The sequence below is a fragment of the Diadema setosum genome, chromosome 5, assembly GCF_964275005.1.
Source record: "Diadema setosum chromosome 5, eeDiaSeto1, whole genome shotgun sequence".
In the NCBI taxonomy this organism is placed as follows: domain Eukaryota; kingdom Metazoa; phylum Echinodermata; class Echinoidea; order Diadematoida; family Diadematidae; genus Diadema; species Diadema setosum.
Genome location: NC_092689.1, coordinates 7,141,521 through 7,162,763, shown reverse-complemented (window position 1 = coordinate 7,162,763; position 21,243 = coordinate 7,141,521). Strand labels below are relative to the sequence as shown.

Here is a 21,243-nt window from a genome sequence, read left to right as displayed (position 1 = left end):
CATATGCAACAACATACAATCGCGCTACGTACGGACGTACGACGACGGCGTCGGCACGCTGCCCACGTCCTACCGTGTACTACAGCATTACTCCGTGAAGGCGCCACATGTGCTCATTCGACGTGCGCGCAGGCGTACGCGTAGTACTTGTGGTAATTAAGCGTTCACGATTTTAGACTATTAGTACTACACTGTAGTATGCATTCTCAGATCAGTGCATTCTGAGCAAAGAGGTTCTATGAATCTCCTTGCTGAGTCAGAACAGGGAGGTGCAACACCTCCCTGGTCAGAACAGCAACCAGAGTAAATCGCATAGAAGCAGGTCATTTTGTTAGAAGGTGCACCAAGTCGGGGGGTGGGGGTTGAAGGGGGAGGGGAGGAAACAATAGACCCTTATTTAAAGGCATTATTCATCATTTGCAAGTGAAACAAAACCCCAGCTTCAATAGTGCTTCAAAATAGTTCTAAAATGTGAGTTAGGGATAAAAACAACCAATGTAAAAATGTTACTCAGTAGGCCTATACGAAATTTGAACAATAGTTATTTATTTCTAGAATAAACCGTCTTCATCAGTTATGGTTTATTGAGAAAAGTTGTACATTGCTATATCTCTTTATATTCAAGGCTTTATTGTAAGAATTATACAACCAGCAAAAAAAAAAGTAAACACTTTTTAAAGTTTACATTTCTAATAGAATTTCTGACTAAATTTTAATGTATCATATACCATATGAAAGGTAATTTAATTGGCTATCAACTTGCTAAGTTAATAAAAAGGAAACTTTAGGCATGAGTGAACACCTTTGTTTTTCTCTTCCAAAGCACAAAAGTAAAAATTGCAAAGATGAACAAGTTGTCATTCATGCGTAAGTGCTCTTCCATGTAACAATAAGAACAAAAGACAAATTTAACGCAGTAAAAAACATGAATTCAGTTGCAAAAATACACCTATAATCTCTATAATATCTTTGAAGCCCAAAAGATCAATAAAGGCTGAAAATAATGGAGGAAAATTAAGAATTTTCGGTCAAATATAAATTCAAATGAAATGAGAGAAGAAGCAATATTAACAAAATTGGTAGGATTTTTAATCGATTTCTCAAATTAGGAAAATTGTATTTGGTTCTTGAATTTGTCTCATTAATTCTTAAATTACTGACTTGAATGAATGAAATAAAGATATTTGTTCATTTAATCATCTTTGTAGGACCTACCCTTAGTCCCTATGTCATTTGAAATTTGAGTTGACAGAAAATTCTTATTTTCCCCCGTAAGTTTTCCATTTCTGTTTTGTTTGAGGTTATATAGAGAAAAAGAGAATGAAAACTTATTTTTGCTATTTCATTCATGTCTCTCATTGTGTTAAACTGGTCTTTTGTTTGTTAATGAAAGACACGTCGATTTTTGCAATTTTTACTTTTGTGTCTTGGAGGATAAAAACAAATGTGTTCACTCATGCGTAAAGTTTTGCTATATATAGGGCCTAATGACCTAATATTCATAGGTTGGTATCCAATCAAATTACTTTTAATATGGTATATAATACATTGATTTTCATCAAAATCTTCTATGAAAATTATGAACTCAAAAAAGTGTTTACTTTCTTCTTTTTTTTTTTTTTTGCTGAGTGTATATGGTAGGATGTTTTGTGATACCGCAACTCTGACCTACACACATTATTATGCATCAAAATTCGAACATCTTTTAAATCACTGCTCCCAAAGGTAAACTGTAGGCCCACCTTTCAGGAATTGTAAAAAACAAACAAACAAACAAACAAAAACAAAAAAAAAAAAACAACTTCTAGAACCAGAAGTGATAGAGAGATTTCCCATCGTAGTCATAATGAACAGCCATATATTCACAAGTCATATGAGATGGTGATGCCGTTAAAGCCTTGATTCCCTCTCCTGCATAAATCTTCACTGTTTTGTTTTTTGTTTTTTGTTTTTTGTTCTTTGTTGATGTGAATAGACCGGTTCTGCAATGCATTCAGATTTTGACATGCTTTGTTCACAAAAGTTGCCCCTAGCTACCACAAGGCTCGCCTTACCTAGCCTAGGCGTTTTCACATCAGCCCGATAAAAATCCAAGCTCGAGAAAATAATTTTTCGCGATTGCAAGTTAGCGCGCTATTTCATTTCTTATTCACATCAGCCCGAAGAGAATCAGCCCGAATTTTTGTCGAGCTAATTCGACAGCTGAGTATGTGCAAACAGCATCAGTAATGTGTGTGCCCTCTCAAAAATGGCCTCATGCTTTGTGTGCAGTTTGCCTCGGTCGATCGGGTCACACACGCTAGGAATGATGGAATTCATCGCGCAAATTTCTCGAGTCGTTTTCACATTATCCAATAGCGAACTACTATCCCGCTATTTTAGAAATTTCCCGAGTTGGAGTCGAGAAATTTTCTCGATCAGAGCGATACAATTAGCGCGCAAATTTGTGTTCACATTATCAAATAGCGCGCTATCCCGCTATCGGGAAAATTTCCCAAGTCAGAAGATAGCGCGCTATCTCCAAACATCGGGCTGATGTGAAAACGCCTAGTATCAAATAGCGCGCTACTATCCCGCTATTTCAGAAATCTCCCGAGTTGGACTCGAGAAATTTTCTCGATCAGAGCGATACAATTAGCTCGTTAATTTGTGTTCAAGATATTGCCAAAAAAAAAAAAATAATAAAACAGGGGGGTGTTTCATCAACGAGTTCGTCGGATGTTTTCACCGACAAATTTGCTATCAGCCAATCAGACGCAAGGATTTCAGTAGCTTTTAACAGTTGTCAGTGTAAATCACTGACAAAAAGTTTCATGAAACGGTCCCCTGGTCAGATCTCGTGACTCGGGCGATGACCATTGCCTTGGATCGTCACATTTACTGATTTGTGAGGGCCACTGCGGTTTTTGAAAATGTATTAAATTTCCATACGGGAACTTTTTTATTCTTAGATTTCTGGATTGAACTGGACGTTTTCACATCAGCCCAATAAAAATCCAAGCTCGAGATATCGCGATCGCAAATTAGTGCGCCATTTCATTTCCTATTCACATCAGCCCGAACATTATCAAATAGCGCTCCAGTTCGCATTAATTATCCTGCTATTTCGGAAATTTCCCGAGTTGGACTCGAGAAATTTTCTCGATCAATTAGCGCGCTAATTCGTATTCACATTATCAAATAGCGCGCTATTTCGTGATCGGGTTAATTTCCCAAGTCAGAAAATAGCGCGCTATTTCGAAACATCGGGCTGATGTGAAAACGCGTCAGTGCCAATCTGCTTATCACGGAGTGTATAGCCATGTTAGCACTCCGGGGCAAGCCGCCGCACATATTATATAGCATGGAGTGTTTGAGAAGGAAAAGAAACCACTTCTCTCCTTTTGTACCCATGCCCCGTGCCGCTGAGAAGTTATGAGCTCTGTCGCAGGTGTTAATAGCCTAATAGGCGTTTTCACATCAGCCCGATGTTTCGAAATAGCGCGCTATTTTCTGACTCAGGGAAATTAACCCGATCACGAAATATAATACTTTAGCGCGCTCTTTGATATTGTGAATACAAATTAGCGCGCTATAATTCATTTAGAATTTATGTGACGGACGATGTAAATCTTTGAAGTAAAAGATTGAAAGAAGGCTCTCCAATAAGCGTAGTTAGACCCTTCCCTTGGTTTGAATTCTGTTCCCAAGAAATATCTTGCGACGTATTTTATGATGAATGTCAGTTTTAATGTAAGGTTTTCAGACATTTTCAACCCGCATGAATCTGTTGCCCTGAATCGAATGACAAAACATGGACTCGCTATTAATGACAGCAGCTTAATCATGAGTGGACTTTATTCAAGTCGCTCAACATCTACATATAACACAAAGTATTCCATGTTATCAAAAGTCTGTTAGTGGCAACATTGATTGCTTCATGGACTTCTTGTAGGTAGGATTATATTTGGTGCGTGATGTTGATTGCAATAAAGGAAGAAAAAAAAAGTCATGAAATTAAAATAAAGTTCATCTTTAGATCCTCGGTTCAGTCTTATAATTTCTGAGTACACTGTATACAAAGCGAGATATGACGCCCCGTTTTTATTTTGTATACAAAGTATACACAATTAAAATCGTAAAGAATGGAGAGCGTGAGGACCTAGTGGTGTGGTGTCCCAGCGCCAAGAGTGCACTGTAACACTACACCCACTAGGGTCTGTACACGTATGTGACACATTCATTTTGTATACTCTGAATACAAAATGAAGACATTGAATTAAAGTTCATTTTGTTCAGTATTGTAATTTCAAGGGTGTTGTATGACAGTACAAAATGATTACACACATTTCTTTTTTGATACACTAGAGAATACAAAGAAAAATAGTGCTGGAGTTCAGAGTGTGTGGTGTGAAAATATCAAAATCTCAACATACATTCAACACTGACATGCATTTAACAGTGTGACAGACCCAGGGGGTGTATGTGGTGTGACGTGGCAAGAGTGTGGCAGACCCAGGGCGTGGGGTGTATGTGGTGTGACGTGACAAGAGTGTGGCAGACCCAGGGGGTGTATGTGGTGTGACGTGGCAAGAGTGTGGCAGACCCAGGGCGTGGGGTGTATGTGGTGTGACGTGACAAGAGTGTGGCAGACCCAGGGGGTGGTGTGTATGTGGTGTGACGTGACAAGAGTGTGGCAGACCGAGGGTGTGGGGTGTATTGTGGTGTGACGTGACAAGAGTGTGGCAGACCCAGGGGGTGGGGTGTATGTGGTGTGACGTGGCAAGAGTGTGGCAGACCCAGGGGTGTATGTGGTGTGACGTGGCAAGAGTGTGGCAGACCCAGACCCAGGGGATGTGGAGGCGGGGGGGGGGGAGGGGTGTCAAGAGGGTGCCGGATCCAGCCTTTGTGGTGTGACAGACCTTTGGGTTTCTGTTTTACGGGGGGGGGGGGGGTCAAGTGGGTGGCAGACCCAGGGGATGTGGAGGCGGGGGGGGGGGATGTCAAGGGTGCCAGACCCAGCGGGTGTACGTGACAGACCTCTGGGGGGGGGGGGATGTCAAGTGGGTGCCAGACCCAGGGGATGTGGATGGGGGTGGGGTGCCAAGAGGGTGCCAGATCCAGCCTTTGTGGTGTGACAGACGTCTTTGGGTTTCTGTTTTACGGGTGGGAGGGGGGGGGGGGGGACTCGGTCAAGTGGGTGCGGACCCAGGGGATGTGGAGGGGGTGTCACAGAGGGTCCCAGACCCACTTGGTGTGACAGACCTCTTTGGGTCTTTGTTTGGTGGGGTTGGGGGATGTCAAGAGTGTGCCAGACCCAGCGGGTGATGTGACAGACCTCTTTTTGCATTGGAGGCCACAGTGTGACAGACCCAGGTTATTTTTGCGTGACATGAATGTGCCACTCCCGGAGGGGGGGGGGGGGTGATGTGACTGCCCCCTCTTTTGACTTCGTTGGAAGGGGGTGGAGGGAAGAATATATAAAGTTTTGGAGCAACGAGGGTTTTGTTGTTGTTGTTTTTGTAATGACTCTGCAACGATCTGGAAAAATAAATCATCGGTGCATTTGAACAATTCTCCTTCTACGACATGTTTTTACCTCCACGATATAAACTTCTACGGCAAAATCAGATGACAGAATCATGATGAAAGTTTCATGAAAGTTTGGCATAAACTTACAATGTTATGAAACTTTCAAATATTCACATGTTTTCACAATTTGGTACATACATAATCTTTATATCAGATTACTGAGATGGGAATGTCGTGTTCTCACAAGTCTACCTTCGACCAACGTACAAATCGTCATACTGATGATTTAGTGTTCTTTGTTCTATGATAGGCCTATACTTTGTCTCCCTCTGCAATACAATGTAATAAACTTGACAAGTATAAAGAATAAAGGTTATATCAAATTGTTCTTCCATTTCCCCGCTCTTTGTTGGATATCATGGGTGCGTTTATATCTGGCGCAGTATTAAGATTTCCATACAACTTTCAGGGAGATTTTGGCAGATTCGGTTCTGCATAGCAAAAGTGTTCGACAGCTTTCCGGATTTTATTCGAGTGTAGTTTAGGCCTGTGTATGGATGGCCGTGACAGGAGCAATAAATAAACCCTCGCCGTCCCGTGGGTCAGAAAAAGAAAACTCAGAATGTATATCATTAGTAAGAAACAGTAATTATTCAACACCAGTCTCAACAAAGATTATATATATATATATATATATATATATATATATATATATATATATATATATATATATATATATATATATATACATACATATATATATATATATATATATATATATATATATATATATATATATATATATATATATATATACATACATACATACATATATATATATATATATATATATGTATATATGTATATATATATATATATATATATATATATATATATATATATATATATATATATATATATATATATATATATATATTGTGGCCCTCTTGAAAGGAGTTTGTCTTCAGAGAATTCGTTGATTATGGAAATTCTTATTTTTCCTGTTCGAAAAGCATTGACAGATATTTTAAGTAATCGTCATCGAACAACTCTTTCCGATGCTTTAGAGACACATGAAAATAGCTACAGATAGACCCTACAGTCAATGTAATCAAACTTCACTGTATTATTCATTTTCCAGGTACTACACAGGAATGCACTACACCTTTTGGCTAGAGATTTATTAACTACACGTAAGTGCGTGAATGGCTAGATCATTTCAGAAATTAGCTATGTTCAATACTAATGCAAATCCCAATTCCATCTAACCCTATACGGACGTTTTGTCTTCAATGACTTTAAACACAACTAAAATAATCTAATTGAGACATAGCATAAAAAATTTGATGGTTCATGAAAACTCGCAACATACTGAGTTTTGTTGTGAAGGTAGCTCGATTTTTTCCCCTTGATGTGTCTAGACTTGTTGCCACATTTCAAAAGTGAAAACCAGTATTCTATCAATTTTGCTCTTAGCTGTCGAGTTATCTTTGGGAATGTGCTTTTAAAGAATTGCATTATTTTCTCCAGGATTAATCCACAGTCAATTTATTTGATGATTTATAATGAAACTCCCAACAGATAGGTTATGCTGTTTATGATTTCAATGTCATTTCATTTTAATATTATCACACAAGCCCACAACCCCCCCCCAAAAAAAAAGTATTTTAATGATGCCGTTTTACAATGCCTATCGTTCAGAGACACGAAGAGTAGTTGTATGTTTCTAACTTCATTGTTTAATGTTTAAATTTCTGATCAATCATACCATCAAGATTGACGATTAAAACAAAAGTTTGCGTTAAGTTTGTCTCATGAAGAATATTCCAAACATTGTGAGAGGTTAGGATTAACGCAGAGATCATCTTTAAGCCACCATTATTAGATGGAAACCTTGAATCTATAACATGCAGGTGTGTGTGTGTGTGTGTGTGTGTGTGTGTGTGCGTGTGTGTGTTGTGTGTGTGAATGAAATGAAATGAAATATTAATGAAATAACAATTAAATATTAATTTCATTGTGCATGGGCCTGATATCGAATGAAATTAAAATAAAGAATATAAAACAAAACAAAAGTATGTATATATATATATATATATATATATATATATATATATATATATATATATATATATAAAACCAACTTTAACAAGTCAAAGTTGGTTCTCCCTCGACATCTTTGTAATTTAATAATTCCCACTATTTTTTCTGGAAAATCATGCCTGAGTGAAAGTATAGGGCCTAACAAGCGATGAATTATATTACAAACACTGTCATTATGACGGTTTTATTTAGTTTTTAACTAGACCACTGGGTCGCTGACGGCAGCAGAGCGATTGGCAATCATTGCAAATGTCTGAAACAACAAAATGGGAGATATGAAGACTTTAAATGTTCAAAAACTCCAGATATATCAATTTCTGTCATCAAAGAATATGTGCCTCATCAAAATAATGTGATTGTTTTGATATCTTCAATATTATCTCTTGCAACGCTAATGTAACGAGTGCAGTATCACTGAAAATATTTAATTTTTCCATATATGTATATGTATATATATATATATATATATATATATATATATATACATATATATATATATATATACATATATATATATATATACTTGACAAGGACCTTTTCTTAAAAGATTATAAGATGGCGTTAATCTGTTTTCACATTCAAAGTCTTCATATACATGCAGGCAGTATTCTCATTTTCTTGTCTTTTTTCCTTTTTTTTTGCGGGGGGGGGGGTAAAGTAAAAATTGAAGTGATGGATATTTACATCACCTGCCTCCTGCTATCTTTTATAGAAGGTCTATTATTGAAACAAGACTTCCTTTGGCAATTTAAAGAAAAATAGAAATGGAAAGGAAGAGTGCTATGCGCATCTTTACTTTGGATGAGGCCTTATGAGGTAAGCTTCTGATGCTAATTAGCCAACATTTGTCTGCTCTTCTCATATCACTGGCTTTGGAAGTGAAAATGATAATATCAATTTATACAGCGCAGAATCTATTTACTATATTCTTTTGCACTGCAGGGGCACCTGATATGCTCAACAGTAATTAACGGTTAAATGAAAAAAAAAAAATGTTTAGAGTCTATACTCTCTTCGAATTCATTATTTTATCCACTACAACTTTGTCTGAAGAATCCCTTGAGCCTTTTTTGATATTGTCTAGTCAAGGAAGAATATATAAAGAGAATAATAAAACGCTTTCCTCTCTGATATCTTTCCTTGTCTTCTCCATAAACTATATTATACCACAAGATTTGCCATAAATAAAGTATACAGTGCGTATCAAAAAAAAAAAGGTAATCCAAATTTGGAGGGCTACCATTTCATAATTGTCAGCTCTGGAGAGTGCGGTGTTAGTTGTGAGGAAAGGGAAACTCTTCCTCTTTCCATTGGTGTCTAATTATGTTGACAAATGTTATGCGTGAGTGAGCACATGAACTTTAAAGACAATAATGACAAATTGCACTTTTTCCAAGTTTGAGTGTTATCGTAAAGGAACAATGCATGTCTCACTGAATGGATGGGATCTCTCAGTGAAAGTGGTAACATTAATAGGCCAGTCTGCATGATTGTAGGTTTGTGTTTAGGGCTTCTTCTAACCTTTTATGGTCTGTAATCTTCAATATGGCCGGGATTGTTGATATCTTGGTCACTCCTACAAATGCTGAATCATTATCCATTTTCTCTCATTATATTCAAGAATTGGTTTTGCACTGCGAGCTATGTGTTTAATATGGACAGGGAAAATGGACTGTGTGGGTTTACCTTAGCAGAAGTGACCAAGTTATTGGACAGGTGGCCATGTTAAAGGTTATGAACCATGAATGTTAGAAAAAACCCTACACTCTAACCCTACACACATACCTGTGCAGTTATGCAGGCTGGCCTGTTAATGTTACCACTGTCATAGAGAGACTCCATCCATTCAGTGAGACATGCATTGTTCCTTCACGATAACACTCAAACTTGGAAAAGTGTAATTTGTCATTGTTGTCTTTAAAGTTCATGTGCTCAGTCATGCATGACATTTTTCAGCATAATTAGATATCAGTGGAAAGAGAAAGAGATCCTCTTTCCTTACAGCCAACATTGCACCCTCCAGAACTGACAATAATAGAAATGGTAGCCCTCCAAAGTTGGATTACCTTTTTACTGATACGCTCTGTACAGCCACACACATATCCTTCAAACGAATCTAATTGTAGGCATTGAACAGCTATGATGCAATTTTTTTTTAGTACAAAATACAAGCAGATTCAATAAATCATCAGACATAAATTCCCACAAAACACACAGAAATAAATACACATACATAAAAACAAATAAACATCCACACACACACACACATTGCCTCCTCCACAAGTAAAGCTGCTGTAACAGCACTATCAGACAAACCAATTAACACTGTACATGTTCATAACAATCTCCAACCTCACATGATTAACACGTTAGTGAGAAAAATTGTCTCCTTTACCAGAATGAGATTTATTTCTTTGTGATTCAATCATTTTCCTTATAAAATAAATGGTGAAAAAAAAAGTATTTCAAAATCAAGTCAGGCTCCACTGTAAATATATCATATATGACAAAAAAGGTACAATAATTAAATTATAATTCAAAAATTGTTCACAGATGGTGGACATGCTTTACAGCTTCTTCATGGTCTTTTTTCCATACTAGACTCAAGTTTCAAAGAGGATTTGCAACACTTGTATATTTACAAGCACGGCAGCACATTAGGCTATACAGCTAATCGGCTGCAAGAATTTTGACTGTTGTTATGTTTGCTGCAAACGTTCTGAGCTACAATCATAGCTTCATGGAACGAGAGCACGTACATTAAATGATTTCTATGCTCCTCATCTCCCCTTCTTGAGTCATTGGTTTTTCTATTTCTTTTTTTCTAAACTGGATATTTATGCAGACAGGTAAGACTGATAATCCCGACCAAAGGGGCTCTCACTACAGCAATTAACCATCACTCTTATTTCTGTAACTTGGCAATACAAGGGCGACCTGACCATTCTTGTTAAATATCAAAGACTGAATTATCTTTCATGGGTGACTCAAAATGAACTTGGATGCACTGGGCATTCAACAGAAGCCACAAAGAAGCTCGTAAATCAAATACAGACAAAATACATCTACAGTACCACTACCTTGTATGGGAGATTATAATAGGATACATAAATAAATACAGGGTAAGCACATGCAAGTCATTATGAAATGCATATCATGATTAAATGTACCACAAGTAAAATCAATTCATCAGTTCATATATAATGTTCCACTATACTTAAATGGAAAGCGGTGGAAGAGTGTCTGTTCTTAATCAAATGAGATTGTACTCTCTGACTGATCTTGCACTGACGCTAGAGTTATCTTTTCTTTCCATGAATATTACTGACGTAAAGGAGAATGAGAATTGATTATCATGGATTACGACAATATCTCTGCGTACAAAAATCAGAATGATCACCCAATTCGAAAGAGTTACTGTTCAACAGCGTTCTCTCCGCATACAATCCATTCAGAGTATATCAACAATAAGCTACATTTTCATTAAAACAATATTCTGCATGCTCTTTACATTGTTAACACATGAAAGACGTATTAAACACCCATATGCTCATTCAATACTAACAATGCAAGACTTGTCCATCTGGAAAAATATAAAAGTATGAAAAATATGCATGCAAGAACACAAGAAAGATGCATATATGGTTTTTTCGACGTTTCCATAGATTACGTACTCCCTGAAAGATCCGACTTTGATGGCTACAGGTTAAAGTCAACAACATCATCAATCACTGATTACGTCACATTAAACTCTTTTGATGAAAATAATGCAATGCATGCTGAGTAATGCGTATTAAAGTTTAAGAGCCTTGAAGAACACATTGAGTCACACTGAGAAATGCTACCTGGCTTCCACAGGAGTCTGCATAGACATCAAATGGTTCTTTGCAAAGACGGGCATACATGTTTACTATGGGATGTACATTTAAAAATCTACATCACACTTTCAATTTCTCTGAAATCCTAGATAAAGGTTATCACCTTTGTACACACACCAAATTCACTAGAATCTCAATGTTCCTTTGCAATACAATATATCTATTCCTCATAGTTATCTATAATCAACATAGGGTGGAATGTACTCAATACTAGGAAGACTTTGAAGATAATATCTTGTATATCAAACACAAATTACATGCATAGAGATTACACCTTGACTTCAAAATTAGTTGGTGTATCTTTATTGTACAAGTGTAATTACATCGACTCAAAGAATCTTATTTCATTCAACAGAAATAAGAGATATGTATGCTAGCATGTCCCCATTCCACACAGTTAAACATAAATAATCATAAAAAATACTCAACCAGTAGTTGTTCATTGTGTGATCTAGTACAGAGATGTATGACTTGGCCAAACCATGTCCTGTATTTGATTTGTTAACGCATCCATTGTGCTCTACGATCTGGTTGTTGCCAGACTCTAGTCATTGTCAATCTTGCTGTTCCTTGCTACTGCCCCTCGATGGCAGCTTGTGTGACTCGGTGCAGATAGATATACTGGTACTGAGGAGAAAAAGAGAGGGAAAAAACAAGATCTGTATTAGATTTTCTGTTATGCATATTCAGCAAATAATGTTACTGCATTTACTGTATGTGTCACATTTACATTTACCTTATAAGTTTTAGACTAAAATGTCTCATATGTATTGCTACTTCTCTGGTTTCGAACAAGTGTAAAGGTCATATATCCGTTTTGCAAACATCATGAAATTTTGCATGGTTGAAGAGTAGTGTCTCCTAACATTGAGTATGAAATCTCATGGTAATATACCTCAGTTTTTTTTTTTTTTTTTTTTTTTTGAATGACTAACCCCATGTCACTCAAGAATATGCTCCCGTCTTGTACCGAGAATAACTGTACAATTTTTTTTTTCAAGGTCCACATAAATTCACTGAAAATCTATAGTGTTATTTTTACACTCCATCATAAAAAAGTTTCTAGTTTGATCATTCTGATGAGAGGTCGAAACTACCTACCTCTACTAGATACAACGTACCAATTTACAAAAGGAATCTAATTTTCAGGGTTGCTCAAAGGGTACATGAACTTTGACCTTACCTGAGTCTGGACCATGAGGGCTCTCTGTTCCCTCAGGGTGGCCACGGTGTTGTAGACGTCGATGTAGTCCGAGAGGTTTGAGCGCTCAATCTTCCGAGCGAGGATGTCAGCGGCAATGAACGTTCCCGTGCGGCCTACCCCAGCACTGAGTGAGGATGGAAGTGAAATCAATGAGAGCTACTATAATTGATAATTCACTGATAGATGTCATGTGCTTGTCACTGTCCCATATCCCATTTTAAGCTTAACCTGTTGAAGACTAGTCCTGAGTCTACTCCAGCAGGTGTCTATGGGAAATGCATGTTGTAGCAAAGTCAGTCCTTCCTCAACGAGTTATTACAAGACTTGGTAGCATCACTGGTGTCCCCATTCATTCACTGCCCACCAGGGTACGTTAAAAAACCATCAATAGCACTGGTCAGCCAATATGTGCATCGAAGCGTAAACTTACTGGTAATGGTCAACTCCAGATGAGATTCTTTGGCTGTGTGTGTACTTGCGTAGAGATCAGTGATAAAGCTATACACAATCTGTACCAGGGATTTTCAAATTTATACGAGCCAAGTCAGCCTTCCCACTCCACGGTATCCCCATGCTAGCAGGTCTGTAAGGAGATTGTGAGTTTTTTTCATGATGTCCTTCTATTCTCTGATATCTACACCCTAAACTCTTACAGCTTTAGTGTATACCAAACATGAAGTACTGTAGTGTGCTACTATCCCCCGGTAATCATATTTGAAAGAATAGAGAAGATCACAGAGAGAGAGAGATGGATTATTGACCACGGGAAGCAAAGTGATCACATACCTGCAGTGGACGACAACAGGTCCACGGTCCTCGGCACTGGACGCCTGGACTTTGCGGATCAGGTCCAGTAGTGGCTCTGTGGTTTCTGGTACCCCGTGGTCGGTCCAGGCTGTGAATTGGTAGTGGACCACAGTCCTCTCTGATCCCTCCTGCAGACGAATGCAAAAAAATATAATAATAATTATAATAATGATAGATAGAAATAAAAAGTCAAATACATTGGTGACTAAAACATCAAAAAACAAAATGGCAGGGGGAGAGTGGAAAGGAATGAGTTCTGTAATTTACATATCTCTATGATGAGACATCATTGATGGTAAAAAAAACAACAACAAAAAACAAACAAACAAGTACCTAACCCCCCCCCCCCAAAAAAAAAGGAAAAAAAAAAACAAACAAACAAACAAATAAACTATCAATCATGAAAACATTGTACAGATCTCTGTTGAAGAACATGTGCAAGCTTTACAAAGTATAGGCTTTGCAGACTTCTGACTGAGCCACATTTTTTGAGAGAGAGAGTAATGCCAAAGGATGATGATCTACTCTCTTTTAACCTGTTGAGGACGAGTCCTGAGTATTCTCGGGCAAGCGTCTATGGGAAATGCGTGTTGTAGCAAAATCAAACCGTCTTAAATGGGTTAATTGCTCTCTCTCACCTCAGACATCTTGATGACAAGTCACCAAATTTGTCATTGACCATGGCAGATGTGGTCCAAGTCTAATTCTATATTAATGTTCATGCTTACCAATGACAGTGTGAGTTGGTCTGATAGACCTGTAAAATTTAGAGTGTGGGTACAGATTGATTGATTGATTGATTGATTGATTGATTGATTGATTGATTGATTGATTGATTGATTGATTGATTGATTGATTGATTGATTGATTGATTGATTGATTGATTGATTGATTGATTGATTGATTGATTGATTGATTGATTGATTGATTGATTGATTGATTGATTGATTGATTGATTGATTGGTTGTTTGATTGATTGATTGATTGATTGATTGGATGGATCGATTTCAATTCATGTCATTACTGTGCATTGGACCGCTATAGACTGGTGGTCGCTACGAGAGGTTTGACTGTATTTATTACAAAATATTGAAAATACACACTTGCTTTGGATAGAATGTGGTAAGAAAAGATGGTGAAATAAGGAGATGATGAAAGAAGTGCAAAGGCAAAGATAAAATGAACGATTCTCTGACTCTGAATTTCTCTTACCTTCTCCAGCTTGAGAGTTCTCTGGATGAAGTAATCTGACTGGTTACTGTTGACCAGGCTCACTGTTGTGTTGCCGTACTGGAGGGGCTCTTCGTTGGCTGGCCAGTAACGCTCACACTTGGTCTGTCACAAAAAAAAAAAAAAAAAACATGGCAAGAATACAAGTGTACAGTAGGTGCAGCAAAAAAAAAAAAAACCCAAAACAACTACAAGCGACATAAGATTATTGATGCTCTGGTAGTTAAAGCATTCTCCTAATAACAAAGAGCAAGAGAACCCAAAGGAAAAAGGGTTTGGGTGTGTGTGTGGGGGGGGGGGAGGGTGGGGTGGGGGAACAGGAACATTAATGAAAATTACAAAAATTAAAGCTTCAAATGAATAGAATACTTTGTATGAATTTCATGCACTATGAGTCTACAATTAAATGACTCACTACTCATCCCCCCCCCTTTCCCCTTTTTTTCAGTTTGGGTGGGAACTGTAAGATTTTAAACTGCATAATTATTACCTACAGCCCTGCTGAAGGGTTTTTCTGAGGGATGTACTCCAGTCAACCTTGCGTAAGTCGAATCTATTTGGACTGACGATATAACTTCGACTTACGAGGGCTTAAAATCCAGAGAATATGAAGAGACGAGGACTTGAGAAAATCTTAGACTTAGGTGATTATTCAACTCGAATAAGGGAGGTTGACTATACCTGCCAGCCCTCTTCCTTCTTACCTTTCCACCCTCCACTAGCGCTGACATCATAACGATGGTTCCCGCCTGGTTCTCCCACACCATTTCCCAGAAGTCTTCGATAGTCTGCGGCATGGGTCCTTGGGTGGCGATGTACTTCTTATTACCACTCTGATCCTAACCACATACAGAGAAGAGATATGCTTGGCAATCAACACCCAAAGCGTATCAATCAATTATATCCAGTATTCATATCCAGCAATAATAATTATATCCAGCCACACTGTACAAGATTTAAACATTTTGTGACAGACATACATACAAACAAACAAACCAACATCCTGGTATGCCAATCTCTACTTGGCTGTTTTGGTTTTTATCTACACTGTAGTGGCTGGGATCAGAAAGATTGCTGATGTCACTGCACTTTCGACAAATTACCTCTTGGCTGCTTTATATTGATGATAGGGTCCCAATGATAATATACTTCCCCCTCGCATTTGTTTTAATATATGACACAGGTTAAAAGTTTGGAATTACTTTGTATATATTTCCATCATCAGGAATGTCCAGATGGAGCCCTATGAAATGAATAAGTAGTTTAGAAAATACCTGAATACTGCAGAAAATATTCATCTGCTATATTCCATATTATATGGCACTGCGGAATCATAATGATTTGGAGTTTTACTTTACTTCAATGCATCAACAACCCCAAATAAACTCACCTTGATGAAGTTTGCATTGATGTAATCATTGCCAACCACTCCTGCCAACTTAACTCTTGTGTAGTCAACTGCGGGAACAAAAAATAAATGAAAGAAAAGTGTCAGCTAAATTCAGTACATTACTTGAATAAGTTTAGTACAGATGAAAATTGTAAAAACACAAAACAACTGTCAAGAAGAGATCATGGTTTAATAAGGCAAAGTACATGTAATATAAGAAAAATAATGGTAGCATCAATGTACATTATCAGAGCCCATATTGACTCGGAAATCACTCCACTGTTCAAGGCCTTAGTTACAAGGGGGAAAACAAACAAATATGCGAATCCTAGGGGAAAGGCAGATGGGGCAGGAGAAAAGATGGAAGACCAGAGGGTGTGGAAGTTGGAAGGAGAGGACTGAGGGAAGGTTAAGGAGGGAGCTGCTTGCCGGTGGTTTAGCTTGAGGCAGTTCGTTCTTAAAAGACATCACGCTATCCAAAAATTGAGTTCTTTTCTGAAGGCCCAATAGGAGTTACATGACTGCACTGACGAAACACATGCCCCACTTTTATGCTATCACAGCAGATTCTAACATAGACTTGGCAACTTTGAAGAGGCTCCTGCAGGAGCCAATGGGAACTGAGAATACAAGATGGGCAAGTGCTTACATGGAAGGATGTTGCGATATCTGTTTTTGGTGGCGTTGTTCTCCTGCCGTGCGACCGTCATGGCTCTGGTGCCTCCGATGGCCAGCAGATTCTTTTTGCAAAATCAAACAGGCGCAAACATGGTGAGAAGTACAGAGGAAAGAAACAGCTCTGTCTCTTTAGGGGCAGATGGACACTTCAATCCTTTAGCTCTATCTATGGTTCCAGTCTTAAAGAGTGTGTACAGTTCTGGTCGAGGTGAGGATTTAGCTTTTAACATTTTGCGAGATATTCAGAAACCACTCTATGAGATGTCAAAGAGCATGCAGTTCTAAGGGGTATCAAAAGTTTATTCGACGAAAATCGGTTTTGAAATGGCTGAGATATCCAAAAACAAGGTGAAACAAAGAGATCCTAATAAAGTTGTGGCATGTCGCCTTTTATTATTAGCACTTTTTTGGATATCTCAGCCATTTGAACACCAATTTTCATCAAATAAATGTTAAATCCTTCTTAAAATTACATGCTCTTTCATATTTCATAAGAGGCTTTTCATCATCTCACTTAGGAATGTTCAAAACATGAATCCCCACCTCAACCAGTACTGTACAGTCCCTTTAATCTCAAGAGGAAACAGAGGTTCCAACCTCCATGTGACTGAAATATTATGATTAAACCTGTAATATGTATCTGCATAGTAATTCAGAAACTGGCCGTAGCATTTGAGAGAAAAACGACTTGACAAAGTTACTTTTATGATTAGACAAATATCTATTTTGACGGCTACACTGCTTTCAGTTTATCACAACACAGCAGTTGTACGTAAAAAATAAAAATTGCATCCACGTTTCAAGCAATACAAACTTGCGATGTCTACTTATTTAATTTAGAGCAGGTTTTGACAATTGATCTGTACATAATCAGCATTTTGCCTATAATGTTGCTGCAGAATGAGTTCAACCTGAAGGCATTTTCTGCACTGTAATATTGTAGATATGTAGATTTATAATTTTTCTTTTGGGGGAAGGGGTAAAGGGGGCAGGAGATCAACTTACATTGTATTCTTCACTGAAGCCAGAGTTGTTCTTGTCCGACAGGTTGGAAACGTGTTGAGCGAAGGAACCAATCTTTACAGGGCTGAAAGGACCAAAGAAGAAAAAAAAAAAAGGGACAGTTAGCATGTATCCGTCAAGATCTACATCGTATCTACAGCAGTAACTTCAGCAGAATAAACATGGTGGAATGAAAGTTTGGAGTCTTTAGTTACTTTTTTTTATAAAGATAGTATTTTTTAATACTATTCCACTTTTCAGACTGTCCCTCAATTGACAGAAAAAAAAGATCAACATACATCCCTAAGTGGCCAGGGAGATATATCTCCTGATTTCATCACTGCATGATGACAATAAGAAACTAGAAAGCATGATAACATTTAACATCTATAGGGTCTACAATCAATGACAGAAAATAAAGCCAAAAAACAATAACAATAAACAAATATTATCAACCATTTTGTGAGTATCTATGCCACAGATAAAGGGGAACGGATTTGCATGCATGGGCGTCTTACAACATGGTGATAACCGCTACCGTAGAAACGTACTTTGTGAGTTGGGGTTCAGGTTCTGGCCGATGGACATCGGCAGACACCGCGGCCTGTGGTGGGAGGGTGGGGTGGGGTGGCATGGTGTAGGGATTCTCCTCCCCGCGCAAGGGACTCTCCATCTCAAACTCGTTCTTGCCGTAGGGCACATCGATCAGCCTCCGTTTGATCTGGACGTTGGTATAACCGTTGCCGTAACCGTTGCTGTAACCATTGCCATACCTATCCATATACTCGGGTGGATAGCTGCCGCTGTTCTCATCATCGTAGAGAGCTTCTCCTGGTCTACCACAGCTGCAAAGTTAGGAGAGGATTACAGTATGTTAGTAATTACATTAAAATTGACATGCCTCTACACTAATCATTGATAGAATGATTGGAATGGCTTATAAATCCTGTCAAGTGTCGTATCAATGGTACACTTGACAAATACACAGATTCTACGGCTTTTAGATTTCTCATGGTAAAGAGGGTGAATAGATTCAGGGTTCAAATCCATGGTTCAAACCCATGTCCTTGAGATGAAGATGGAGAAACAGAAGGAGGAGGAGAAGAAGGAAATGGAAAAGAAGAAGGAGCAGAAAAAGAAGAAGAAGCAAAAGATGGCAACAAAGAAGCACAAAAGGAGTAGTGAAAGTAAAAGTAGTATGAGTATTAGTAGCAGCCACAGATATAGATTCAAGTATTCATAGTAGCAGAAATAGCAGCAACTGTCATAGTGGCAATAGTACTTGTCTGGTCAAGTACCGGTACTACTGCTCCTACTACTACTACTACTACTACTACTACTACTGCTACTACTGCTACTACTGCTACTACTACTACTACTACTACTACTACTACTACTACTACTACTACTACTACTACTGCTACTACTGCTACTACTGCTACTACTACTGCTACTACTACTACTACTACTGCTACTACTACTACTACTACTACTACTACTACTACTACTGCTACTACTACTACTACTACTGCTACTACTACTACTGCTACTACTACTACTACTACTACTGCTACTACTACTACTACTACTACTACTACTACTGCTACTACTGCTACTACTACTACTACTGCTACTACTACTACTACTGCTACTACTACTACTACTGCTACTACTGCTACTACTACTGCTACTGCTACTACTACTACTACTACTACTACTACTACTGCTACTACTGCTACTACTACTACTACTGCTACTACTACTACTGCTACTACTACTACTACTACTACTACTGCTACTGCTACTACTACTACTACTACTGCTACTACTACTACTACTACTACTACTGCTACTGCTACTACTACTACTACTACTACTACTACTACTACTGCTCCTACTACTACTACTACTGCTAATACTTCTACTTCTACTACTACTACTACTATTACTACTACTACTACTGCTCCTACTAGTTGCTACAAACTACTACTGCTCCTACTACTACTACTACTGCTCCTACTACTACTACTACTACTACTACTACTACTACTACTACTGCTCCTACTACTACTACTACTCCTACTAGTTGCTACTACTACTACTACTACTACTACTACTACTACTACTGCTACTACTACTACTACTACTACTACTACTACTACCATTACTACTACTACTATTACTACTACTACTATTTCTGATTCTTCTTATATCATATCCTACTGCTATCAATTTTTCTAAAATGCTTGACAAACTTTACCCCTGACAAATAAATCCCACAACCATAAAGAACAATCTCCAGTGTATTTTAATACAATACTTGAATTTTTAATTGAAAATCAATTGTTATTTCTGAGCTAAAGTTCAACATAGACTCACCATCCCATGCCAATGGCCATGAAAATGATGAGAAGAACAGCTACAATGAGCCCAAGGATGATAGCTGGTATGTAGAAGATTCCAAAATCAGTTTCTGGGAGGGGAAAAAGAGATGCAAACAAGATCAGATTCACATCAAAGATTAAAACAGACAATATCACCAGCACCAGACAATCGACACAGAAATATCAACTGGGCAGTCTTCAGAGAAATCATCCACAATACAGTCTGCAATATGAAAGCAAATTCTTCACCAAACTGACCCATTCACAAAATTTCTAAGCTTGAATAGGATTACAGCAAATACAATCAATGAAAGCTTCTTAAAGCCAAAACATAGTTCTGGTACGCCTGCAAAAGTTGCCAAATTTTGCTCCCAAATGTGAACGTATGCATAGGAAATGTGTGGAATAACGCTATAATAACAAGATATTCGATGGGTAACGACGAAAATGCGAAATATTAACCAAAAAGGTTCAGTCTCAGAACTTACCCGAACGGGGTCAGGCTAAACTCGGACTCGGGGATAACTCTGCCTCGCTTTGACGGCGGGCTGAGTTGTATTGGTTGTCCCTCTGGATTGTACAGTGTTGTACTATGGGAGCGGCCTGTATAAACTAGCACTTCGCGTTCTGGCTACTGCAGTAATGGTCTGAGTTGTTAAAACGCTCGCATCAAAAAACCTCTTTGGCGCGCATGCAAAATTAGTGTGCGCCAATCAAGCACCTCTAAAAACAATCAAAGACGCTTGATAAACAACAACAAAAACTTCAAAGACAGCGCGTCTCAGGTGACATGATGTGTGTATAGGCTTGAGGACCACGCGCTGTCCATTTGTTTTGTACAGGATTAGCACGCACTTTCCTGTCTGTTCAGTTAGGCCTCGTTTGGTATTATACAGTATGTCCCCCAAAAAACTACAACGCGGTCTTCCGCAATGATATCTTTAACTAGAAATGTCGCTTTGGCGACTGGTATGCCTCCGCCATAATGCATGATTTTCCCAATAGGTCTAGATAGTACATGTGGACAATGTGTGATTACATTTTCACAAAATTGGC

At 38.2% G+C, this 21,243-nt stretch overlaps 1 protein-coding gene across 1 annotated transcript in view; it reads right to left on the bottom strand.

The window, feature by feature from the left end:
* Positions 1 to 9,996: 9,996 nt before the first annotated feature.
* The window catches only part of LOC140228461 (receptor-type tyrosine-protein phosphatase beta-like), a 53,028-nt gene continuing 41,781 nt past the window's right edge, over positions 9,997 to 21,243 (bottom strand). Inside the window, exons 35-44 of the mRNA XM_072308676.1 lie at positions 20,183 to 20,276; positions 18,355 to 18,648; positions 17,807 to 17,888; positions 16,773 to 16,863; positions 16,124 to 16,191; positions 15,438 to 15,572; positions 14,716 to 14,838; positions 13,483 to 13,631; positions 12,676 to 12,820; positions 9,997 to 12,119 (exon numbers count right to left, since the gene is read on the bottom strand). Of these exons, the coding sequence (XP_072164777.1) occupies positions 12,066 to 12,119; positions 12,676 to 12,820; positions 13,483 to 13,631; positions 14,716 to 14,838; positions 15,438 to 15,572; positions 16,124 to 16,191; positions 16,773 to 16,863; positions 17,807 to 17,888; positions 18,355 to 18,648; positions 20,183 to 20,276 (1,235 nt within the window). The 3' untranslated portion in view covers positions 9,997 to 12,065. The remainder of the gene's footprint in view (positions 12,120 to 12,675; positions 12,821 to 13,482; positions 13,632 to 14,715; positions 14,839 to 15,437; positions 15,573 to 16,123; positions 16,192 to 16,772; positions 16,864 to 17,806; positions 17,889 to 18,354; positions 18,649 to 20,182; positions 20,277 to 21,243) is intronic.